At 41.1% G+C, this 25,840-nt stretch overlaps 2 protein-coding genes and 1 long non-coding RNA gene across 5 annotated transcripts; 2 read left to right on the top strand and 1 right to left on the bottom strand.

The window, feature by feature from the left end:
- Window positions 1-1,239: 1,239 nt before the first annotated feature.
- Window positions 1,240-3,835, bottom strand: LOC140270004 (ADP-ribosylation factor 6). Its single transcript, XM_072365057.1, has 2 exons — window positions 3,711-3,835; window positions 1,240-3,466 (listed from the first exon to the last, which is right to left on the bottom strand). Exon 2 carries the CDS (start codon window positions 2,827-2,829, stop codon window positions 2,302-2,304), a length of 528 nt encoding a protein of 175 aa, XP_072221158.1. The 5' UTR covers window positions 2,830-3,466; window positions 3,711-3,835; the 3' UTR covers window positions 1,240-2,301.
- A 3,983-nt stretch (window positions 3,836-7,818) lies between these two features.
- Window positions 7,819-22,545, top strand: aspg (asparaginase homolog (S. cerevisiae)). Of its 3 annotated transcripts, XM_072364913.1 has the most exons (18): window positions 7,819-8,316; window positions 9,558-9,684; window positions 10,161-10,196; window positions 12,167-12,278; window positions 12,402-12,527; window positions 12,613-12,696; window positions 13,544-13,670; window positions 13,770-13,882; window positions 14,952-15,137; window positions 15,236-15,349; window positions 15,491-15,610; window positions 16,048-16,143; window positions 16,829-16,992; window positions 19,472-19,558; window positions 20,051-20,150; window positions 20,232-20,297; window positions 20,425-20,478; window positions 21,519-22,545. In XM_072364913.1, the coding sequence occupies exons 1-18, from the start codon at window positions 8,070-8,072 to the stop codon at window positions 21,561-21,563; spliced, it is 2,004 nt and encodes a 667-aa protein (XP_072221014.1). In that variant the 5' UTR covers window positions 7,819-8,069; the 3' UTR covers window positions 21,564-22,545. The 3 variants fall into 3 exon arrangements, with proteins under 3 accessions (XP_072221014.1, XP_072221015.1, XP_072221016.1); XM_072364914.1 differs by lacking the exon at window positions 10,161-10,196; XM_072364915.1 differs by lacking the exon at window positions 20,425-20,478.
- A 588-nt stretch (window positions 22,546-23,133) lies between these two features.
- LOC140269896 (uncharacterized) lies at window positions 23,134-23,848 on the top strand. The gene is made up of 2 exons (XR_011907674.1): window positions 23,134-23,188; window positions 23,360-23,848. It is a non-coding gene; the product is annotated as an uncharacterized lncRNA (long non-coding RNA).
- Window positions 23,849-25,840: the final 1,992 nt, after the last annotated feature.

Below are 25,840 nucleotides of genomic sequence, written 5' to 3'. Positions count from 1 at the left end.
GCCCTTGACCAAAAAAACAAACATCTGCAGCTTGGAAACTTTCTCAACTTGTAGATTTTCTAAAGGGTCATTCTCATTAAAGCTGCTCTTTTTAGGCAGTGTTTGAAATCACTGCTTCTTCGTTATGTACGTGGTTAGTGTGAAACGAGCAGATTCATATCTTTCTGTCACGTGACCTGTCTGCCATTAACCTCTGCAGTGCTAAAGCAAACATCCTGAGGCCTCGAGAGCAGCTTGATAAAGCACCAGATTTCCCACACAACAAACCCCAGCATGGAGAAATGCTCAAATGTCTGTGGACGCAGACGATGCTAACGACAGGGAAACTGCCTGCCTCTGAATTAATGCTGAGGCTTCACAAAGAGCGTGAATCACATTGTTTCGTATTACAAAGTGCTAGTTGTGGAAAAAGACGAAAAGCTGGCTGAATAATTCTAACTTAAAACTAATGTTGCTTCACCTTATCTCAGTGTTAAAGTGAAAAATTCAGCAGGACTCTAAGAGAATATTTTACTGAGATAACTTTTATAATGTCGGCAGTACAAAGAACCCTTTGCTTGTTAAAACTAGAGAGAAATTCATCTTTAGGAACGGAAAGAATTTTTACGAGGTCAGTCTTTTCCTATTTATAGAAGTCATAGTAGTATCCTTGTCAAGAAAAAGTGGAAGAAGTGGTTCCATCATGACTGCTTTCTACAGGCGATCATTAGTTTTCTCTACCCGATTTCATTTTCTCTTTCTGCCCCGCAGCTAAAGCGCTGTTTCTCTCTGATTTTTAAAGCCTGCCCCAAGTGAAGGCAAACTCAGGAAGTCGCAGCCCAGCATCGACTCATCTATGGTTCACAGCTGACATGTAACCCTCAGAAAGAATCCACAACTCAGCTGTATATCTGAGCAAACCCTCCAACTCTCATGTCACGTGGCCCTGCCGTTGTTCCAAAGCCAGCAGCTGAACTTCCTGTTTTTTACATTCTCTCGGTTCACTGGCAAGGGAACTGAGGCCCGAAGCTTTTAGTCTGAGCACAGACGTAGAGCCATTCATGAATAATCTGCCAAACAGCGGTCGAATCCGGGCGGATTTTGAAACTTCACACATCTACTTTGAAACTACAAGTTAGGGCTTCTTCTTAAGAAGCATCTTACTTACAAATGGCATAATAATGCCTGCCACTACCAAGTTTTTCCATCTTTCACAAGTCAACGGCTTGAAATAAATAAGAAAAAGCAGAGGCATAAGACTTAAAATCACTTTTTTAATAAGACATTACAATGACATTGTTCTGTACATAGTTCCCCCAGTCAAAAGAGGAGTAAGAGCTGCACCACAGGGTGTCATTAAACATCTCACCAGTACACAGCTCCCTCTGACTGCACGACAGATGGACTCTGATGTAGGGTTAATGTACTTACGTACTCATGCTACAGATATAGGCTATCATATAATGTCCCAATACTGAGACTAATCAACTGTGGTATCAGATTGAGAGCTCATAGCTGAATGACATTCCTTTGGAAAGATTGTGTCAACTGGCTACTGTTATCCAAAATCAAAAATGAATCCCGACAAGCGTGTTTCAGAGTTACTGGAGGCCTATTTGTTGAATACTCAGCACAATTAGATAGACGTGACACAAAAGGTCAATCAAGTAACTATATAGCCCACATGAGGGTATCAGAGGGGGAAACAGAATGTGTTGGATTCATCTTTTTTCCTTTCGATGACTGAAATGTAAGCAGTGGCTATTTTATTTATTTATTTATTTTTTAATCCTTGCATTTTTACCCACTCTTTCTCAATACCAATGAGAACAACACTTTTCATCACAGTACTGCGTTGACATGGATGTCAAAGTCCTTCAAGTAGGCTACATGACATTAAAGAGCTCACCTTCAAAGGGAAGAAAAAAAAAAAAAAGAAAAAAAAGGGGGGAGATTAAGTTCGATGCAACAGAGACTGAAGAACCTCGAAACAAGCTTTAGTCCAAGAATGAAGACAAAAACTTAATTAGAAAAACTATATAAAACAGCGAAAAGAATAGGCAAAGGTGGTGATCTCTGTGGCTTCGACCTTCAGACCAATTAATTTAATAATTGAAGCAAACCCCAACAATAAGGAAAGTGATACAAGCCTGCTACAGAGCACAAGCAAACCCAGTTAAAGAGAAATTAGTCGTGGGGCAAACATAGTAGTAAAAATAAATGGGAGATAATCAACGTTTCTTAACCATACTCATTTTGAGAAGTTATTTGTTACTTGCAACTTTATTGTAGTTTTGACCTAAAACAGTCAGCACTTAATCATTAAGATTTGTAATTTGAGGTTAGCCATGTCAGACCCTCATACAGTCCATCACCTGTGGTGGCACAGGAGGGCTGAACATACCAATTCCTATCTCTGATGCGGGTCAATCCGAGCTTCTCTTGGATTTCATGCGGCTTCATGGCATCCGGAAGGTCTTGCTTATTGGCAAAAATCAAGATGATGGCATCTCTCATCTCCCGGTCATTAATGATGCGGTGAAGTTCCTGCCTTGCCTCGTCGATGCGATCCCTGTCCGCACAATCCACCACGAAAATTAAGCCCTGGGTGCCTGTGTAGTAGTGTCGCCACAGAGGACGGATCTTGTCCTGGCCCCCGACATCCCACACGTTGAACTTGACATTTTTGTATGTGACCGTTTCCACATTGAAGCCAACTGTGGGGATTGTGGTCACAGACTGTCCCAGTTTGAGTTTGTAAAGGATTGTTGTCTTTCCAGCGGCATCGAGTCCAAGCATCAATATTCTCATCTCCTTGTTGCCAAAGATTTTCGAGAGCATTTTCCCCATCTTGAACCCTTGAGCATAAATACTTTGTTTCTAAAAGAAAAGTCTCTTATACTGCCTTACTGTTTTTTCACAAAAAAAAAAAAAGCGTTGCTTCGGGTTTAGTAAAGGCTTAGTGATGAGAACATGACTCAGAGAAGATGATATGTAGGTGGGGGAGTCAAAAATGCACACACATGTTTAAAGCTAACAAACAGAACTTAGGGGGGTTCACTTAAAAGTCTGCCAGGGTCCTTCTGAGTGCAGTGACATTTATCTTCATGTATTCAGGGCCTACACACAACATGACACTGTCGGACTAGGAACTTGGCAGCAGTTGTTGCTGGACATTCATTGTTCAGCTGAGCTAAACACAAAGCTATGTGAGAAGTACAGGCAGCGGTGTGTGTACACAGGATCCCCCAAAGCAGCCGCGATACTTTCACTGAAATGTCTTCTGGTGTAAGCGTGTGGCGGTCCTCCTCGCCGGGTGCGCCCTTGCTTTCTTCACTGCCGCCTGAGGAGAAAAAGCAGCTTTCTGCGGCTTCTCCAAAGAGCGTCGCACCAGGCGAGCTCACCGTGGCGAAAGGGACGACTTCGAGAGAAAAAATCCCGTCGACTCAGCGATACAACGGTATCCACTCATGAAACTCTAGTCGCCCTGAGAAGAGATTCAGAAGGAGGGTCAGACATTGAAAATCGGCGAGCTGCCGCTCGTGGCTGCAAAAGACGGTTTGTAAGCCAGCATTAGCTAGCTTGCAGCCGAGCGAGCTAAGCTAACTAGCCAACGGTAGTTAGCTGCAGTAAACTAATCCGATCAGGACATGAAATATAACAGAAAATAACAAAACGGTTAACAGCGGTGTTAATGAGTTGAACAGTCTGCTAAAATATAAGTTATCTACCTTTTGTCTCCCTCTTTGGACACTAGTAAATTCACTCAGCTCCCGTCTTCCTCCCTTAACTGAAGCTGGTCGCAGTGCAGCTACACCGGAAAGGTGTGGAACTGCATTAACAGCCACTTCCTCCCGTCGCCTTCATTCAGCTAATGCCGCCGAGTTCGTCTCTGACTGTCTGGAGCGTCAGGACAAACACCCTCACTGACATGTGGCCTAATGCAAATATATGTACTTTTAAGTTACAATATTGGAATTTATATAGTAATTGTAAAATTTTGTTATTTTCTAAATTTATAACGTTTTTTTTGTTGTTGTTGTTGTTTTTTTGCTTTACACGTTCAATCTCCTCTCTGTTTTGAGGGATAAAATGTCAAATATGCCGAGCTACGAATGATTATTATGTTTTGTTATGTTTCCTGGGTGATGAATCAGAAAGAAAGTTTGGAAAGTGTTTAGATGCTCTTCACAATGCAACCCAGCCAACGCGCAGATGTGGGGCCCCAGAAGTGTGCCATCGGGGCCCATATTGTTGGGAAGTGTTGCTCCGCTACTTTCGTCCCCCAGTTTCCACCGAGGCCCTAAATGTGTTTGCTCAGATGGGTTAATGATTGTTTTATTCTTTTATTCAGGCCGTTTCGTTTGTTCGCCTGAATATTAACTTTGAGATGCAAAATCCTTTTTATTTTATTTTTCGTTTTATTTAATTTATTCTGCAAACATTTTGCGAATATTTCCTCTTGCCAAAATATTGTAAGCGCCTCAATATTTTAGGTGTTCGTATATTTTTTTTCCCATTAGAAATTATTACGTTATAAAAGGGAATTAGCTCAAAATCGTCCAGTATGGGGAACAACTTTAATGTTCATGCACACCGATAACTAACATTAGGAGGGTAAAGTTTTCATTTTTTAGATATTCATATCCAAGTGTTCTAGTGGATTGTGTGTAAAGACTAGCAACACCCCCTTGTGGCTATCTAAAGTTATTAAATCCTGCGTGAGGCTCTTTTATCTGCCTTGAAACCTCTCTGGTGCAGAGGAGTGTTTGTTCAGTTAATCCCAACAACACGTGGATAAAGTGAAAGAACTATTGTTCACTCTAGTTCACTATTACTGAACTAGCACTCTCCCACAGCTCTGAAGTTAAAGTTAAATATTTTCTTTTTTTATTAAGAAAAAAAAAGAAGGAACAACCCACATGCTCAAAGGAGGGTTTAATGTATCCCTGCTCTTTTGTTCTTAGTAGGCTTACTGTGCACTTATTTAGGGGGCAACTTTTGTTGTGAAAACTTTGCCTCGAATGTTTTCTGCAGAAAGCGCAAGTTTCACAAAAGACCAGATGAGTGTACTTCTAGAAATATGGGTTGGTCTCTTCCATCAAGTCCCATGATGGGTTTCAGGGAAATATATTTTTAAAAATAGCAGAAAGCCTTCCCGAGCAACAAAACTGACCTATGTCATCCTCAGTTTCTAATTTTTCAAACTTTTAGGCCTTAAGTTCATTGCTCTTAGCCTGCACTGGTGCCACTGAGCCTACCAGAGCAGGGCATACAAAGGTGTTCAAGATTTTAAATGCATACATGCACATTTCACACCAAAAGCATCCTAATAAAGCCTCTTTATTGTCCTGTTGTCATGTTAGTGGCAGCATCATTTTCACAGAAGGGTTTTTAAAACTCAGGGCTTTCGTCCCCACATGCAGCAGCTTTTTTGTCAAAATCTAAGAATCTTCATTTCAAATATTTTCCTAATTACATCCCTAAATCTGAAAGAATGTATGACAGTAAATACAAATCTATCATAAACAAAGAAATAGAAAAATGAATGCATAAATGAATAAAAGTAGTGGGTAAGACTCACTTATTTACTGCATTAAAAAACAGATATTTTGTAACATCTGATGTTTTGTAATGCCAAAACAAAAGTATCTGTAAATGGGAATAGACAATGTTTGATTCACGCCTCTTGAAAAGTACAGCAACTGTGCTCTAAAGTTGATGTAAACACAAATCACAGTTTCATCACACAAGAAAGATTTTACTCATGAAATTTTATGATCGCATATATATGCGCTTTCAGGAGACAGATAGATGACACAATGCCACAAAAGTGAAGCTTTCATTCCATATAAAAGCTTTTCAGTTGTATGCTTATTCCAGTATTTAGCTTGGTATAGGAACTTCCATCTAAATGTTCAATTTCAGGCATCCAATAAGACTTTGAATGCCTCACATAAAATCTATATTAGTGCTTGTTTTTTTAACTTTTAATTCAACCAGGACAAAAGAGAGATTCGAACATTTTTTTGGAAGGATTATTTTGGCCAAGAGAGCAGCTCCTCATCTCTGGTCTCAAAACACAACATCACAATATGCACACAGCAGTACATATAGCAAGCGTGTAAATGCACATAAAATAGAGATGAATTACAGAAAAGTCACAATCCTGACGATGCATGCTAAAGAAACATGAAACCGTACAACGAGTCATTGTCATGGTCAACAAATATCAAAACAGGGTTCGCATCGTTAGTCGTGACATATACAGCCAGATGGGCCTACAAATGTTCTTTTTTTTAATATTTAAGGAATCATTCTTTATTTCAATATGATCTTACAACATCGGTTACAGTCGAAACCGCTTTACACCATAGCCATGGTCATGATATTGTGCAAGCGCTCAGACATCAAGTGAGGTTAGGCTGGCTGACAACTACTTAAAGGGGATAGAAACTTGTAATATCAGCTTGATGATTAAACTCATGGGAAATGGGTGTGCTGCTGTTTCTCTGTAACATCCTGTTCTCCTAAACTGTTCAGCATATCGCTGACTTCATGGTATCGGTGTCTTAGGAATGATGCAATTAAAGTTTAGTTTCATCCCAAACAAAAGATGCTTCGGTCTGGATTTATTTGATTTTTTTTTTTTACCAGCTTTGCTAAATGATAATTGCACTTCTTTTGGTCATATTTGGCATTATTGTGATCGTTATCTTTAAATGGGAATAGAAGATGTTTGATTCATGTGTTTCTAATAAAATAATCAGTATCATTAATAAACAAAAAGGACCCGAATTCAACATGTGTTACAAGCTAAAAATATGTTTCCATTGTGTTTTATTTTATTCAACTTTATGTTTATCTAAGCATTTACTTTTTTGTAAATTTTAATGCATGAGTGATTTGGAAGTCTGTAGACTGAGTCGACAAATCATCCAACTTATGTTCATAGTATGCAGTATTGAATAAAGACTATGTAAAAACACTGGCTGATACCGTAAGGAAATATGCACATAGAATCCATCACCATAACTCAGTACAGGTTTATAAGTGGCAGCAGAATGTTTCATTTTGGCCTCTAAGAAGAGGCAACACTTGATTCTAAAGTAAAAAAAGACTGAAACTTTTTTTTCCACACCAAATACTGACTGTGTGGTAAACAAGCCAGTGATCAGAGCTTCCAAGCCTTTGTATGAAGCTAATATAATGCTGAGGTAGCGTTAGGGTTGAAATAAAGACTCTTTCAAAGACACATATGGTCTGTGTCTTTTATCCTGAGAGCTCTGTGGCACACTTATTGCACATAGTCTGTATACAGTGTTAAATACAAGGAGTGGTTTGATGAAAAAGCACTGTCCTTCCATGTCATACAGCTAAACAATATGCTTTTCACTGGTCAAGGACATCTGGTGATATTTGAAAATATAATCTGTCTATTTATTTAACAGTCATTGTTTCACACTGACCAATTACATAGATGAAAAATCTTTTCCTTTGAATGTGGCACAATTAATACATTGATTTATCACAACTTTGACATTCACGTGTGTTCTGTTTAAATGGTTCTCACTTCATGTTTACTTTAATACAGAGATGTATTTTATATGATGGTATTCCTGTAGTCCTGGATTATCGATGTGCACACAAAGATAGGATAATAATAAAAACACAACAATTACTGAAAATGTAGATGTCACATAGCAATTATCAATTTATAACGCTTCCAAAGCTGTACAAATATAAATAAAACATAACAGATTTTTATTTCAAACTAAATATGAAGAAATCATCTGTGCCCTGGAGACCACGCCCACCAGGCTTACGTCATAGTGCAGAAATTCAAGGGCAAAATTTAAGAGGGGTGTACAGATGGGAAATGCGTGCAGAGTTGGCAAGTTTAAATATAACTAAAATAATTATTCCGCCCCCCGTTTTACTGCATCACATGGTTAACATGGAGGCTTCTTTTCTGTATATAAAGCAAGAGAAACGGTAAGAAGAACAGGACTTGAAGAGCCCTTAGAGACCACTGTGTTTTCATCACTGCAAACAAGCGGGTTTAAAGGCGCCAGTTCGTACGAGATATCATGGCGGACACCACCAGCTGCAGCAAGACATCCCTTGCCCGGGAACTGTCTCAACCTATACTTGGTCTTATTGAAGGGAGCGATAGTTATTCGCCAGAGTCCTATCTTCACCGGTTACGAAGAAGAAAGCTGTCGTCCTCCACGTCGGTGGAGGGAGTCGGGTCGCTGCCTGCCACTCCCGACATTGAGACTAGGGTCCTGGTTATCAACACCGGAGGGACCATCGGGATGACACTTCATGATAACGGTAGATATGGTTGCCTGAACTCATTTGACTGTTACTTTACTGTGCTGTGGCACGAGGGTGCGCTAGGTTGGCTTCAACCTTGGCTACAAGCTATAGCGCAACCTGCTGCTGCTGACAGATTTGGTGCTTGTTTTCCTCACTTTACCAACGGCACTTAAGCACGAATTAAACCCCGCGTGACAACAAACAGACACGTGGATCCTAAAATAGTTGTTGGGGCAGCTCAAACAGCTGATGCGTGACGAGAGCAGTTAGCAGGCTAAATTAAAGTAGGTCGATGTGTACTTGGACAAGGTCTTTTTTTAAACTGCTGAATGAAAATCAACCAATGATGCACAGAATGCCCCCCCCCCCCCCCCCTCGCCTTTACACTGAATTTTGTAGATCTCAGCTGGGCCACTGTGCCAGCTGGCACTCTGAGGGCAACATCACCATTTAATAGTTAGATGTCGATATGAGGTGTAGCAACACTCCAAAGGCCAAAGTGGGTGAAATCGGTACGAATAGATCAAATGGACCACCAGTAGTCAAATAAGATCCTAATCAAAACACCAAAAGCACAGAGGATAGAATAAAGATGTCAGGTGCTACTCAAATTGAATGCCAATGAGAAAAGCTTCCTAGGTCAGTGTTGTTCCTATACAAACAGAAACGTTGTTTTAGATTAGAACCACCTTCATATTCATACATTTTAGATCTTCTGAGTTGCAGACCTCATTGTTCTTTATTGAGTATGTCAACATAATAGTTAATCTCAGGCCAGCCCGTTCAAAGCCTTAAAGAAAAAATCTTTGAATTAATCCTATAACTAACCGGAAGCTGACAAAGCGAGGCCAACACTGCTTTCGTTCATTCTCTTTTCACACCCTGATCAGCCCATTCAAACCCCCACACAAGGAATTGAAATGATTTCGCTGAGAGGAAAAGCAGGTTGCTTTCTCAAAATATCTGGAAGAGAGACAGAGCTTTAACTTATCTTAAAGGCTTAACTGAAAGAAAAACGGTTTTGGCTCGATTCAATCCAGGGAGAAATGACTGTATATGGGGATGATGTATAACTGTAGACTTTATCTGTGACTGCGCTTATAAAGTGTAATTTCTTACGTTTACCTCTAGAGTTCAGTGTGAGACTGGTGTTAATGTGTTGCTGAGATAATAGCAAACCTCATTCATTGATAATCAGTAGTCCTACAAAGAACAAGCCTTGAAATGTTACCCTTTTCTGTTGTTGTAACCCACAGTTCTTGCTCCGAAACCCAATGCTCTTGTGGAGAGTCTGCGCAAGCTGCCCATCCTCCATGATGATGCGTTTGCCCAGCAGACCTGCCTGTATTCCTTCTACGACCAGGCAACCACCCTGGTCCTGCCGTAAGTGCACCCAGCAATCCTTTCAGCGCAGTCAGCCGGCAAAAAAACAATATCAACCAGCCATCAGTTTAAAAAAAAAAAAGAAAAAAAAGGATATTAGTAAATTTAAGTTTGAAGATTGTTAAAACATATAATCCTCTAAATGTGTTAATCTGGTAACTTTATTGGTGTCGTGTGGTTATTACTAACACAGGTTTGCAATCTTAATCGCATATTTTAAACATGTGCTCTTCATTTCCTTTAAACTTTGACTTACTGCATACATCGTGTTATCCGTCGGACTCACGGCAACACTTGTCTCCACGGTGGGAAAAATGTTATATTTTGATCTAATGTTGTGTTTTTTTTTCCCTTAAGTAACAAACCCCTTGTTTGTGTCCAATAGCCCCAAACTTTAGTGTCTACAGTGGAAACGGAGACAGCTACATTTCCAGAAGCTGTTTCAGAGACTCTGACTGCTTTTGTTACTTTAACAGGACATCAGTGACCCACTCGGACCTGCCATTTCATGGGTGCTGTATAACTACTCGCATGGCTCGCCGTGCTTAAACGTGGTTTGGTGTGCCTGCTGTATCCGATGCTAGGGCGTGCTCGCCTGACGAGACATGCATGCCGACATGGCCTTTGGCATTCAGAGCGTGTATCGCCTGAAGTCTTTTTGCGTCTTGTCTCTCCACTTGCTGATGTCGATTCTGTTACTAACAAGCCAGCTGTTTGAAGGGGATAAAGCTAACATAGTGGAGCTAACCTAATGTTCGAATTTTTAGTCAGTAAAAAAAGCCAGGGATAATCTACCGTTTTAGCATGTTTGCTTTTGTTTTGTTTTTTTGTTTTATTGTCTTGCGCATGTGCAGGAGCATTAACAGTGAACTGGGCTCCTAGCTGACGAACTGTCCTTTACGGTCCTCATTGAACTGAGTACGCTCTGTTCATACTGAATGATGCTGCCACAGCCAGCTGAGGAGCAGGGTGGAGCGTCCTGTTTAGTAAAGCTAAAGTATCCCCTGTGGTGTTGTGTTTAAAGCTAAGGTTGTGTGAGCAGTTCAGAATCTATTTAAAGGCCCAAGAGCTTCAGTTGTATTTTATCAGGTGCTTTATAGCGCCCAAGATATTGTTTCTGTCCTGTGTCTTGCCTTTTTTGACGCTCTGCAAGTCATTTGCTCTTCCTTGAGTTTGTACAGTGTTTATATGAGATGAAGCAGAGTCAAATGGGCGTAGTATTGATGAAATGCAATTACCAAGCCTACGTCTAATACTTATTTCTGAAGAGGGAACAAGTTTATTGATTTATTGAAAAGCTTTATTCACATGATGCTGGAGAACCATCCCAAGGCCATTTGCTCCCCACCCCCCCAATCTTATTCACACACACACATGTATAAACATACATGTGTGTCTTTGTTACACCTTAGGGCACACAGCCAGATAGATGAATAACTGGTGATTTGAATAGTGTTTTCTTGTGGCACTTTGGCTTCAAGATTGCCATCAACATATGTTCTAGGGTTGTGTGTGGACTTAAGGCTAATTAGAGGAGTGTCTGTAGGACTGCCGGTTGGACGGGCAGGGGCTCTTCCCCCTGCTGTTCCATTCAGCTTGTTACAGGGCTGCCCCACGCTAATGTGGGGGGAGTCCAACCCTTTTTTTCTTTAAAAGACAGATTAGAATGAAAATCTTTCCATGGCTGTTTAGCCAGTCATGCAGGGGAGTGTTGCAGGAGGGGCTGTGGGACGCCTGAGACGTGAATGTGTATAGATGTAAGACTTCCCTCCCTTGTATTTGGAAGGACGGAAGACACAGGTTTAGCTTTAACCTGAAATGAGTTATTAGATAACCCTGAAGATGTCCCTCGGCATTGCCTGTGTTTATAGAAGATGGTGGTATTGCTCCACAGTACTGTTGGTCCTTAATGTGGTACACAATAGTTCTGCTCTCCATACCCGTATGACAACTTCTTTCCCTTTCCTCCTCCAAAATTCTTTGTGTGTGTGAAACAGGTTTTGGCTGCTTGCTGCTGAGACAGAAGGCCGGCCAAATAGAGTTTGTTTTCATAAAGTCAACGTTTTAGCATTCTTAAATGCAACTTTAAGCCCCCTTTCCTGTTTACTTAAACTTTTTCTATCACCGTGTCCGTGGAAACTAGAAGCACTAAATGACAAACATTTGAGAGGTTAAACCGTCTCGCATGTCCTGAAATTTTTTAACAAAGCACATAGGTTGCATGTGACTCGAAAGGTAAAAGCACGCCTATGTTACATCGGGTCTGAATGGGCCTGTCAGAGCTGGATACAACTTTTCTATCACTGAAAATTATAACTGTGGGCCTTTTTGGTTGTTTTTGGCGTGAATGCACTCGCAACAACTAAATCCATGGATATTATGAGCTGCTTGTTCTGTCAAACACTAGCTTCTGGTAAATATTAACATTCTGAATTTTTTATCTCACCGACTGGAGCTGAACTAAAACCGTTTCCTCTTTCAGGCTGAGTAAGTCAAAAAGGAGGATAATCTACACCATCCTGGACTACGATCCTTTGCTGGACTCTTCCAACATGACTACAGACGACTGGGTCCAGATCGGAAAGGACATTGAGGTACTTTGCTGCTGGAATTCGAAATCTGGGCATTAATTCATCCAGCCAAACTCACATTTGTGTAGTTCATCAAGTGCTGCTATGTAAAATGATCCACATGCTTTTTGTTTCATCTCACTCCAGAAAAACTACGAGTTTTACGATGGCTTTGTGGTCCTTCACGGCACAGACACTATGGCTTACACAGCCTCTGCCTTGTCCTTCATGTGTGAGAATTTGGGCAAGCCAATCGTTCTTACCGGCTCCCAGGTGAGAGCTGCTGTCGGCAAGAGGCTAACCAGCAAATTCATGAAATGTGCTTGCAGAGTTTTAAGTGATTACTTGCTGTGTTCAGGTGCCCATCTACGAGCTGAGGAATGATGGCAGAGACAACCTCCTTGGGGCGCTGCTAATTGCTGGACAGTTTGTCATTCCTGAGGTGATAATTGTGTTTGAAATGGGAATCATATTTATATGAAATTTTATATAGAATTTTAGTACATGGAGTTATTGAATGAACTAATTAACCAATTCAAGGGAATGATATAAACATATGAAGTCTACCTGTTAATATGGTGGAAAAAATGTGCCACGTTCCACAAAGATGGTTGTGAGATCTCTTGGCGTGTAACAAACGGCCACTTAAATAACTCGTCTGATGAGATGAATGCTTTCTAATGACCGTGAGTTGTTTCGCAACACTGAGCAGCGGTTACAGAACAGGAAGAACAAAGTTTCGTCTGGCAGGGCACTGCATGTCAAACGATTCCCAACTCAAATGAATCATTTTGTTCTTGCAGTTAAAAGATGCATCATTTGCTTTATTAAACAAAACACTTTTATGAAATATTAAAAAAAAAATATTGTCAAATCTTTGGTAAAAGTGCTTTTCACTATGCTGTGTTGTATAGAAATCTTCCTTTATAGGATTTAACCTTTCGCAGTGTGTCCTAATCCATTTTGGGTGCCTTTATCTGACAAAAATCCCATTGAAATGTGCCAAACTGACCATGGCTATTTATGTAAGCTAAGTGCAGAGCTCTCTGGCTCCATCAGCAGAATTAATCATGTTCATCGGTTTTGTGAACATACAAACTTGCTCAATTATTGAGGTGACACCTTTTAAAAGTGGTTTTAAACAGATAAATGAATCCCCAAATACTCTTAATATTTGACTTTTCTCCATCTGATGGATCTGAAGGAAAGAAATGAACAAAAAATAGGCTCTGAAGAAGAGAACGATGACTTGTTTTGACCCATGAACCCTTCTCTGTCCTTCATTTCAGGTTTGCTTGTATTTCTACAACAAACTCTACAGAGGAAACCGTGTGACTAAAGTGGATGCAGGGAGTTTCAATGCATTCTCCTCTCCTAACTTGGCTCCTCTGGCCACAGCTGAAGTGGACATTACAAGTAAGTAACAGATTGAGTATGTCTGTATGCTGAAAACATATTACTTTTGGTGTTCGGAGAGACACTTTTCTTATCCTTTCTTCCTCGTCTTCCCTCTAGTCAACTGGGATATAGTGTGGAGGCCAAACACCACAGCAAAGTTTCAAGTCAGTACTGAGCTGAACCGCAACGTAGGTCTGCTGCGGCTATTCCCAGGAATCACTACCTCTTCAGTAAGTCACTCGTCAAACCTGAATAAAATAAAAAAAACAATAGTTTTGTTAGGGTTTAAAAAGCTCCTTTTCCGCCTCACCTTCCTCTATTGTGCAGGCACAAAGTTTCACACTAACAGCAACAACACTGAGGTCACCAGAGTAAATCTGGCTATGAAAAACTTGTGGGTAAACGTACCCACCTGATACCATCTTTTCTAAACTACATTTTCACTCGTACTAAAGGCAAATATTTTGTCCTGGCGTGCGTACTTTCTGCCATCTTCCAGGATGAAAACTGCGCAGTCCCTGATTTTCCTTTTCATTGCACTGAAACGTACCTGAAGTTAAATGGTCTTCAAAGGTAATAGACTCTTGTTTTTGTTGAACAGTGATAAGAATGGAGTTAACTTTAATTTAATTTCCCATCCTCTGCTACTTTCCTGTTCACGTAAACTGCCATTGAAGCTCAGGCCTGGTTAAAAATGAGACGACGTTATGGACCATGTCCAATCACCCTGTAAAAAGGGAGGATTGGCATGGATACGGTACCATATAGCTGCACCTCCCCCAGTAGAGGCTGCTGGGAGAGTTACTTTACTGTCTCAATCTGCTGCCACAGCCCAGTTCTGCTATCAAGGCTTTCTTACTGCCTTGTTTTGATTGGGCACCACAGTCTCTGCTATATGAAAACTTATCACACCAAAAAATACTGACGGAAACTGGCACCGCTAATGTCACCTTCTTCTTACTGTGTAACTGCTGAGGACTTGCCAAGTGACTTTATGTGTGCTAATAGCTTCAGATTTATTGCTCTCCTTTCTGCCGTTTAAGTCATCTGCCATGCTAGTCATATGCCATGGCTAATGATGTGGTATAGGGCCTCCCAGTGCCAGGCAGCCAGGCAGTGATTGAGTTACTGGTTGCAGAGATGGCTCCAGATGGGCTTTTAGGAGAGACGGTGGTCTCGTGCACTGAAGTGAAATGCGCTGCAGGAAAAATAACATGGAATACAAATTTTTCAATTTGAGTCTACACGGTTCAGTTGGCCATAAATTTATAATCGGAAACAACTCGCATCTGTTTCCAGGTGAAGGCTTTCCTGCAGACGCCCATGCAGGGTGTCGTCCTGGAGACCTATGGAAGTGGGAATGCCCCTGATAATCGTCCCGATCTGCTGGCTGAGCTTAAGAAGGCGACTGCTGACGGCATCATCATAATCAACTGCACACAGTGTCTAAAGGGGACTGTGTCTGCAGCCTACGCCACCGGACAGGTAGCTAGCTTGGCTGTTGGTTACAAGCTTTTTCATCAGATCATATGTTTGATAAAGTTGATGGAATCAATCAAATCACTTGTTCCTATGACTTTTAGGTGTTGGCGGATGCTGGCGTGATTGCTGGGGGGGACATGACCCCAGAGGCTGCTCTGTCAAAACTGTCCTACGTATTGGCCAAGAGCGAGCTCGATCTGATTGCTAAGAAGAAGGTTGGCTTCATTATTTAGATGTGACTTAACTTTCACTTTTTTTTGTTTGTTTTACCCTATATTGAAATAAGCTGTTCAAAGCGAGAGAATCTTCTTATGAAATTGTAAGAATAAGAGGTGAGCAAATGTTTTGTTGTCCAGATGATGGCTCAGAACCAACGAGGTGAAATGAGCACTGAGTTGCAAGGAGCCAAACTCTGTCTGAACAACAGCCAGTTCATCCAGATCATTGCCAAGACGCTAAGCATCAGCTGCAGAGAGGTGAGGACACCAGCACCTCGACACGCGCTTCACAGCTGAACACATAATCCGATTTCCAAAGAAAAGGCTTTATTTTTCTTTTCTTAGTTGATGACAAGCCAGTTAAATCACTAAGAAGTCCAGGTGTTTGTAATTTATTCATTTTTTTAATACACGTGACGTGTCAACATGAGCCGACTCTGCTCTACTTAAAGTTGAGTTAAACGTGAGGTAATACTTCGTCACGTTGAGCACAGGTTATGCACAGATGCACAGGTGTTAAAGTGCATCTTTCTGGAGTAGGCACAACGCCCTTTGGCTATGGAGCACGCAGTTTTAACGCTCTCTCTAACGTTGTTTCTTTTATTGCACTTTTTGGCCACGACACACATGTTGTGAACATCTCAAATCCTGATCCTGATTCAGAGAGCTTGAATATTTTTGTGTTGTGTTCAAAGGAGATGGCAGCCATCCGCAACGCTCTGACCCCTCCGCTGGCCTGTGCTGCTGCTAAGAGCGGAGACATAGCGGCTTTAGATGCCCTCAAGGGAATGGTAAGCATCCCGATCCTTGTTTTTGCACATATGCAGAGCTGCTGATTAGTACCCGATTTTGGTTGGGTCATAAATACAATAATCTTTTAATGCACCCAATCTGGGATAGTTTTGTTTGTTTGTTTTTTTACTTAACCTTAAAAAAAAAAAACCCGGCTTAAAAAAATGAACACTTTAGGTTAGCATAGAAGCGTTTTTAAAAGCCATCTTATCGTCTCCTGTTTGCTTTGTAGGGTCAATGCACTCAGTTTAACATTGCCCACTGATTTCCAAAAAATGTCCCGGGTCATTCATCTCGTATCAGAGCGCTACAGCAAACACAAAGCTGAGCAAACAGCAAGGACAGACTGTAACGGCAGGACTGAAGTCATCCCTGTAGCCACATGTCAATGTTTGTGTGACGTCACTGCTGAGATTACCAGAAGAGATTTTTGTCCTTGAACGTTTACATGATATGTTTACACTGTCTCCCAGACTTCCTTAAAAATGTGGTAATCGCAGTTTATCAAACACAACAACTGAGGTTTTCAGCCACAATTTCTTGCAAATGTTCATGAATATGTGACAGAAGTTTTTATTAAAAACAGGGCCTGCACGAGTAAGCTGAAAACATTCTTAGATTTGGATCTTTTTATTGGATTGGACATCCACCAGTGTGTACAGTGACGACTTTCCTTTATCACAGGGTAGTAACTTGGGTCTGGCTGACTATGATGGACGTACTCCTCTACACGTTGCTGCCAGTGACGGTCACCTCAAAATGGTGCAGTATCTTCTTACAAATGGAGCATCCGTCCATGCTAAAGATCGTTATGGAGACACACCCCTATCCAATGCTGTGCGCTTCAAGTAAGTCACAAAATAGGCTGCTGTATTTGTTTTTATTGGTCCATTAAAGTAATGTTGTCTTTTATGAAGTTGCAGACATTTGAAATACCTCCTTTGGCCATCAGCAACAATTGTTATTCTTCACAGACTTCCAGAAAGTATGTTCTTAATAGCTTCAATAGAGGAGATTTCATTTAATGAGCTGCTGCAAGGTAGGAAATCTGGAGCTGCGAGAAGAGGCTGTGGGAGGGGGGGGTTGAAACCAGGGGAGCAACTCAACTAATGGCGTTTTGAGGTTGGGCAATTATTATAAGCTAATTAGGGCAGTTGTCGTCTGACAGTTTAGACGGTGTTTATTTTTACCAGAGCTGTTTTTGTCATTCATTGACATTGCTCTAAACATCTTTCAGGGAATAGCCATACTTAATGTTTCTGCACTGGTACTATATTGAGCCTCAGGGTGAAATCGTATGCGTCACAGCTGCACCAAAAGGCTGTTGTCTTATTTTAACGGTTGGCACTGCAAGTGCGGACTTGTTTCCTTTGTGATGGCTGAAGGATGCACTGGAGCACTAGCATCTGTCACTGCAGAACACTTCCTACAGTATGTTACACATGTTGGTTAGCTGTGCCCGCCTTTAATGTATTCGTTATAATGACACTGATAAAACTGGAGTTTTGAGTCTGCTGCCATTTCATGTTACACTTCAGCCTGATGACCATATAAGGAGAGGCAGAGAGACTTGCAAAAACAAAGGCTGTAGAACAAATGTCGGGAGTGTCTTCTGAACCAGTCCTACCAGCTAGCTCCAAGTTTCACAGATGAGAGATACTAGGTCCTTGGTCTTTAAGGAGACTTCTGTCTTTTCTGTAGTTTCTGTAGACTTAGCTCTATGTGTCTCTAAACAACTAAGTATGAGATCGAACTAACTTGCTTCATTAAACGGTTGCAGATTGTATTTAACAACTGTACTGCCGACTGGGGAGTAAATTCGAGCTATTTTGTTGTGCTTGTTATATCCTGTCATAGTCACTGTCACTGCAGGTGACTCCTGCGTGGGTGGCTCATTGCGGGGGATAAGGAACCTGTTCATACTTGCCAAACAACAAGTACTCTGCCACACTGACTCTCAATGAAAGTCAAAATTTAAAATGCTGAGAGTCATTTACATGTACCCAGAAGTGAGTTCAAAGAGCAGTAACACTTAGATGATGGAGAGTTTTTCCTCGTAGGGACAATGAAAAACATTTTTTAAAGTGTCGGCTACAAGGTGAACACATCTGTGGCCACTTAAGTATAAGATAACGTGTCACCACTGAAGCAGAATTTATTAAATCGTTGATATCCAATTGCTATAACTGCATAAACATAGATGTGAAAATGAACACCAGAACTTTGTTCATTGTGGACTGAAAGTAGGAAAAGATGTCAAAAGGAAATACAAAGTTTAGTGGAGTCACGGCAGTAACAACAAGGTAGAGAAAGAGTCGTAGTGCCACTGATCAACGCTTCAGTGACTGTCCTCCTGAAATGGCATTGGTGTTGCTCACATTATCTAACTCTGAAAGACAGACAAGCTGAAGCTTGGCTCAGAAGTTAAGAATGGAAATCTGTCTTTGTATAAAAGCTCTGATATCAGCCGTTACACAAAGGTAATTCTAAACACTGGACATTATCCCAGAAAAAAAAAACGAACCTTGCTTGCTCCTCTGCACAGAACTGCATGTTCAAACTTTTGCTTAACAACATGAAAAGAAGAGTGTTGGAAATAGTTCTATAGAATGGGGTCCAGTATGTTTGGTGTGAACCTTGCCAGGACTACCACAGCAAATGTTCAGTGCTGACAATTATTATGAAGGTAAGAGCGTGATATGGGGGCTGTATTAGTGCAGAGGTGTCCAGGAGATGCTTCCCGTAGATATGAATGAATGTGGATACAGCAAACACTGACTAACAGGATGTCTCAGGTTTTCCAAAGGTTTGGCAGAGGAAGAACATGATATTGATCCAAAGCAAACCGCCAAGATCATATGAGTTTTTAGAAAAAAAGAATTGGTGAAAACTGTAAATTGTCCAAGTGTTGCCTTCCGTGAAGCACGTAGAGCACCTGTGGGATTACTTTAAAAGCAAGATAGCTGGAAAACATTGTTTCTGAAGGATGGCAGAAGGTTTCTCTCCTGTAGTTTGTGTACACTGGTACAAGGATTTAGGTTTTTTTTTTTTTTTTTTATATCTGTGAGGTTAAGTTTGATATAAGACTAGATACGCTGCCGTTCAACTTAGAGGTACTACACCAACTGTAAGGTGCGATGGTTTTGAATCATTTGGCACTAAACAGAGATGTACCGTACTGTAAATGAAAGTGTTTCAAATGAACATTGTCTGTTACAGACAAGCTGACTTACACTCATCACGTGATGTTTCTGGTTGATTTGAACTGAGCGATGAATTATTTAATTATCAGACCTTTTAACCGAATCTCCTTTTTTTTTTTTTTAGACAAAAGGAAATTGTGAGGCTGCTGAGACAGACCGGCGCTCACTTCTCCAGAGACCAACTGGAGGAAGCAGGAATTGAACTGTGCAGGTCAGACAAACCGAAAACTAGCATGTTCTTAAACAACTGTACACACGCACTCAGATCTTTCAGTTGCTCAGCCATCCTCATTGACCCATCCTACATAGCTGACACAGGCTCAACCAGTTGTCCGACTGTGACACAAACAATAGGAATGCTCCCTGGCAACATAGCTTTGGATCTGATCTGCATCCCTTGTGCAGACAAGTATAGGACACACTGATTGGCCCCTGTTTTTTTATCTGCACGAGACACTCAACGAGTTTTTGAATTTAGAGTTTCAGGAACACACCTTTTGTAAGGTACGATGAACGTGGCTTGCGTTGCTGTCGAGGTAAAACACAGACATCTGTCACGAGGCCCAACAGTAATGCGATTAGTTCCATTGATATGCTGGCTCAGTTTTTGAAAATCCCTTCACATAACCTTTTACCCTGCCCAGAACCTGTTGATCCGCACTGAATTTGCTGTAATAAAAATACGATTTTGTGTGTGTGTCAGCCTGGCTGCTGTTGGAGACATGGACAGCCTGGAGATTTGGAGCCTCGCTGGAGCAGATCTGACTAAACCAGGCTACGATGGAAGAACACCAATTCAAGTGGTGGGTTTGAGGGTGACAAAATCGGCTTCAAAGACACCGTCAAACTCACAAAATAAAACGTCTCATTCTTATCTGTCACAGGCTGAAGCTGTCGGCAAAAAGGATGTGATGGCGTTTTTAACCCAGCTCATGTCCACCAGATCTGTGGTAATAACTGCTTATTCCATTTTGCTGCTTCATATCTCTAAAATCTTTCCTGCAAAGACTAACACTTTCAAGTGTCTGAGCGGTGATTTCTGTCTACTAATGCCTCCTCATTACTTGTCTTGTTCAGTTTCAGAGAGTTTTTGATGAATTTTCAGAGAATGATGAATATGATGATGATGAGGTAAATGAGAGTGAAGCACATGTGTTTGATTCCCACATTTCCCATACCAAGCACGAGATCCCCCATAGCATGGCTGGTCCCCCTTTTTTTTGGATGCATTAGCATCTGTTCATTATCCTCCCATCCCTCCGGTGATTTCATTAACCCATTCTGCTCATTGCAATGGACTGTGTGTCCCGGCCTGAACGGCAGTCGACGTACGTTGTAACCGGGTCTGGTGATGAGTGTTGGACAAATCTTAAACATGTAGACAAACAAACATTTTCACACCCACGTCGCTGAAAAACCACCAATTTACCCAGACCTTAGAGGAAACTCAGATGGTCACAGTTTCCACTCAGAAAGGGCTCAGCCGGCTCCATCTGAAGAGTTGTTGACAAAGCCAACAAACCTAGATTAATAAAGATTTAAAGAGCATAAGAAACTAAGTTGTACTTGTTTGTGGAAATCATTTTCTCTGTAGTGAGATAAAAACAGGGAATTAGACAGTAAAACCCCCTAAAAGCTCATTTAAAGGGGTTTTCTTTACAGATCTTGAATGATTTGTCCACTGACAGAAAATTAAGGACGATGAATTTTAATAATCATTTAATCCCATATCGAAATTAGTCAAACAAAAAATACTCATCGTCCATATACCAGCATCTCAAATGTGAGGATTTGCTGTTTTCTTTGGTTTTACAAAGACAGCAGCAACAAATGAAGCTCTTTGAAGTCTTAAAGTCTCTGGGATGTTGTGGCGGGCAGGTTTCGTAGAAGAAAAATCAGTTATGTGATTTAAAAGAAAACATTTAACAGATTAATAATCAAACTGGCTTGCTTTGAGGAAAATATTCTGTTAGGATTTGGGCTGCACGTGTCTCAAAAGTGTTTTCATCAAAATCGCTTCAGACATTTTTTCCTCACAACGGCCTGTGGACCCTGGAGCTGTGCACCTGTGTGTGTAATCCTGCTTGTGTGTGTTTGCGATAGTGCTAATACGCCCGTCTTCTCCCCTGGTGCTCCATAATTTATTCGTTCTCTGTTTGTTTCTCTGGCAGAACGGTGGAGTGATCGAATTCACGGCCAGCCCAACTGGAAAGTGAGCTGACGCTGTCTCGGCCGATGACTCTGTGTCCGTCCGTTTCATGCCAAGCCTTTACACACCGTCCGACGTTGTGTTTAAATTTTACCTTTTTTATCCAAATCACTGCACATGTAATTAAAGGGCTTTACTGGTTCAATCTTTCCCTCCAAATGCATTATCATGTAACGTCTGCTTTGAATGTATGTTGCCCGGTGAGGGCAGCGCTACATATGTTAATGTTTGATTGTTCGGCTATCGCCTACTGTGTTTGAGGAAACTAATTGGCATTTTGTATGTTTTAACCAAATGTTTGTTGAACTGTGAATGACCAAAAGACAAAGGAGTCCCTCACAGGGAATTAAGGGCGAACTTCACCTGAAGCTGTTTTTAAAGATCTGTGATGACTGTAACGTTACTTTGTAAAGTGATGTTTTCTGTTTCGAAGCATTATATTCATTTGGAATTACAGGGTACATTCACAGATTTTATTTTCACTCTTATTCGATGAGATGAGATGATGGTAGGAAAAAAAGATGAAAACTCAGGAAAAACAGTTGTGGGTTTTTATTTTAGCTGAACTTTTCACTTCCTGCTGCTTTGCTGGTATCACAAAAACCTGCAGGGACCTCAGGGACTCACCCGGCCTGTTTCTTGACCTGATTGACGAGCTGGACTTGTCACATATCTTGAACTTTTAAACGGAAAGGGGAAGTCCAGAGTATTTTGTCAGCCAGATAAAGGTCTAAGACGTTGTTCTGCATTCCTCTGAGACTTTTCACCAGTTTTTACAAGCAAATCACTTACTGTACCTTTTATCATCTTTGTGCAATGGCATTCAATCACTGCTACTCTCATGTTATATAAATAACTTTTTTTAATCAGTCCAGGTTTTGTGATCTTAATCTTAATCACTTTAAATGTATCCCTCTATCTCACTGTTGTATTACAAAGAAAACTGCAAGAGTGTGGACAAAGATGTCTCTCCTGAACTGAAATAAATCTTAAGAATTTAACAAGAAATGTCTCCTGTTTTTGCTGCTGTGTTGTATAGAAACCTGAAACTCGCACGAAACCGTACATGCGATGCTCCCCGTCAAATATTCCTGTTGAAATATTCAATTTGACATCTTTTTCTGTATGAATTAGTACATATTTACCGAACTGTCTATTTATTTTTAGCTTATTTCTTGGTATTCTCTACAGAAATGTGCTCTGACTAATAAGCACACCATTGCGAGTGTGGCAGACCATTAGCAGAAAAGTTATATATATATCGAATCCACACAGAGCTTGTTAAACAGCAGTCTGAGAGCTCTTACTGGCAACTAGAGAAATCCCATTTTATTCAGAAAATCACACAAACTCACAAGGCAGCAATGGCTTAAAGTATGTTCATGTGACTTGTCAGCCTCCAGTTGCTGGTATTTGCTATCTTTGTCTTGAGGGTGGCTGCCCCATCCTGCTCCTTGCTGGTAGAACCCAGCTCATCCGGTTGGACCAGCATGGGCCTCATTCTTGCCTGAATGAGAGGCTTGTATGAACCTAGCCCCAAAGTGCTATATAAAGCCCGGTTACCTCTGCAGTCACTCAGTCTTGGCAGGGATGACTCCAAGAAACTGCAGCGAAAGAAGGCACCCTTACCAGGTAAATCCTCAGACACAGAGTCACCTTTGCTGGAGCCTCAGTTTGATTTGGTGTGGATTTGTTCTGTAGCAGGCTCGGAGTCTGAAATCTGTTGTAGTGGTGTCTTTCTTGTGCCATGTCTTTTTTTTTTCTCAGGATCTAACTATACCTCCCGTTTTCTTCTTTTACCAGTGGGCTCAACAGTTTAGAGGACGGACGGTACAGCGAAGAAGTGTGTTGTCATTCTGATTAAGTGGTTCTCAACAGTTCAACAGTTCTTTCATAAAATTGTGAAATGTTTAGGACCACTTGACCAGTCAGACAAATGCTGCCCACTTTGAAAAATGCTGTTTCTGCCTTTGAGTAGCAGTTTAAGAAGGCAGTCGTCTCGGACGGCCTTACTATGGACAACTTTGGAACAAACTGAGATCTATTCATGCTTTCCTGCCTCCTTGATGTCTTCGTGTGTCTCCTTTTGTCATTGTGCCCCCTTGTGTTACTCTCACACCTGCAGTATAGGAACTGTGGGGAGTTGTAAAAATTATTAGCGTTTAGTCATTTCATTCTGCTGGCAGACTCACAAAATTTTTAACAGCACTGCTGCTGCAGTTACACTTGTCTCTTCCCTGTTTCACTGTTACTGCTATTCAGAGGTACTGATTAAAACAAGTCAATAAAGAACCATTTGTCTGTGATGAGTCTGCGGGGGATGATGGACCCTGAGTCTGCAGGGATGGTCGCTGTCCAAAAGTACTGAAAATTGCTGCTGTGGTAAAATGGCAATTCCGCTCACATATGGCGTCATTTTCTGTCTAATCTGCTAAAACCAGAGAAAGATTAGATAGTAGAGTAGATATATGATTAAAGATGGAGCAACTCTTTGGGCTTTTAAGCTGCTCTAAGACATGTTTCATGGACTTCTGCGTTATACCAGAACATTTGCTTATCATTACATATTACTCTGTAGCTGGCCTCAACTAATCAAGATGTTTACAGTCAGTTAGGTTGTAAATGCCTTGACTGCATCCCAGCACATGGGTTTTCATTCAGATGTTTAATGAGAAGTTTTATGGGAAAAGCAGAACTTAAGACTCACATCTGATACAAGAAAATCCTAATTCTTTTTTTTTTTTTGCCCCATGCAGTAGGTTACTTTATATGGCATAAATCATTCATGTTAGCAGGGCGCACCATTTATTCCCCACTCTCCCTTTTAGACAGCCCCCTTCTCCTCTTTCTTTTGATCTCTTCCATGCGCCAAGGACTATCAATATTTGCTAAACGTTTCTCACAAAGCCTGTCCGGGATGCAGAGGTCTCATAGGCAGCGGGATAAGGGATAAGACATGGGAGAGGCGTTAATGAGATGCCCAGAGCGATTTGCCTGTACGTGCGCAAGGGCAGCAGATGTAGGAGGCGTGCAGTCTCAGGGGGGGATTCCGTCCTCGGAATTTCATCAGCGGCCAGAGGGGGAGACCCAACCCCGACCTCATGCAGCGGGGAGAGCTAGGTGACGGACGTGGTAAATCATCTTTACTTTGGATTGCAATTATCACTCTACCGACCAATCTCGTCCTAACAGTGTGTGTGTGTGGTGTGTGATGAGTTAAGAGTGGCAGCGATGGGTTGCGTGGATTACGAGGTGCGTTTCAGTTAAAATGATAATTAATTCATCCATAGAATATTAATTATTTACCCCCTTCTGCTTAGATGTCAAAGCATCATTGTTGCACGAGTCTAAAACCTTGATGATTTGTCCTGCTGGAAAATACAAACTTGCAAACATTTGTCTCTGTGTCCAACAGTGTCCTTTCAACCTTTTATGAAATAAAAGTTTGTAAGAAACTACAACTAATTAACCTCGCTAAGCCATCTTCCTCTCTCAGTTTTTTTACACTGTAGTTAAGTTATTAAAACTCTCAGCTGATTTTACGCTACAAGCTGAGATAGAGAGAAACAGCAGGTTTCTGTGGCATTAAATGCATCTTTAATAAAGTCCCAAAAGAGAAAATGTAACAATATCAACTGATTATTTGGAATCAGACTTTGCAAACAGAATGCTCTTACAAAGAGTTAAATATATAAAAATAATCAAGACGGAGGGTCTGACAAAATATAGTATCCTTTCGCATTTGTGGAAGTATTCAAGCAAATACTGCGATCTCCGCTCACACTAGCGACTATAAAAGCAACATGTATCTACAATGTTTATTTCTTTGACCTGTCGCCCTACTTCATTGCATTGCAGGAATATACTTCTGATATTGTGTCGTTTTTTATAGTTAACACAATAACAGATAGACTAATTTTGAAAGCAGTTGGCAGCTTTGCGGTAGAAAACGAGACCATGTTTCAGAGGTTCTGTCATGCTGTTCACATGGAGCGGCTCCTTGTAGATGACATCATCACCCCCCCCCCCCCCCCCCCCCCCTCTCTCTCTCTGGGATTTTCAGCTTCAGTAAACTGGTACAAATTCATACATTAAAACTGAGCTGAGAAAACACTCTGCGGTTTATGTTTGAATGCAGTTTTCTCACAAAAAACAACAACAACTTACATACAGCTTACTGCTTACTAAGCCTATAATGACTCTATATTTGAATCAAATGGAAAACACTGGCCCCTTTCTCAATCTATAGGATAACTAGCCCCAGCCTGCTGGAAAAGGTGAAGG

This window comes from Leuresthes tenuis, unplaced genomic scaffold (genome assembly GCF_036924035.1).
Source record: "Leuresthes tenuis unplaced genomic scaffold, fLeuTen1.0.hap1 SCAF_15, whole genome shotgun sequence".
Taxonomy (NCBI): domain Eukaryota; kingdom Metazoa; phylum Chordata; class Actinopteri; order Atheriniformes; family Atherinopsidae; genus Leuresthes; species Leuresthes tenuis.
Note: the sequence above shows the minus strand (reverse complement) of the source record. Positions and strands in the feature narration are given on the sequence as shown.

Bases quoted from the DNA above. Each gene is read 5' to 3' on its own strand.
- LOC140270004 (XM_072365057.1), bottom strand. From the start codon at position 2,829: ATGGGGAAAATGCTCTCGAAAATCTTTGGCAACAAGGAGATGAGAATA.
- aspg (XM_072364913.1), top strand. From the start codon at position 8,070: ATGGCGGACACCACCAGCTGCAGCAAGACATCCCTTGCCCGGGAACTG. The intron at 10,197-12,166 runs GTGCTGTATAAC...TTCCTCTTTCAG, and splicing joins TCGGACCTGCCATTTCATGG to GCTGAGTAAGTCAAAAAGGA. The intron at 20,479-21,518 runs GTAAATGAGAGT...TTTCTCTGGCAG, and splicing joins ATGAATATGATGATGATGAG to AACGGTGGAGTGATCGAATT.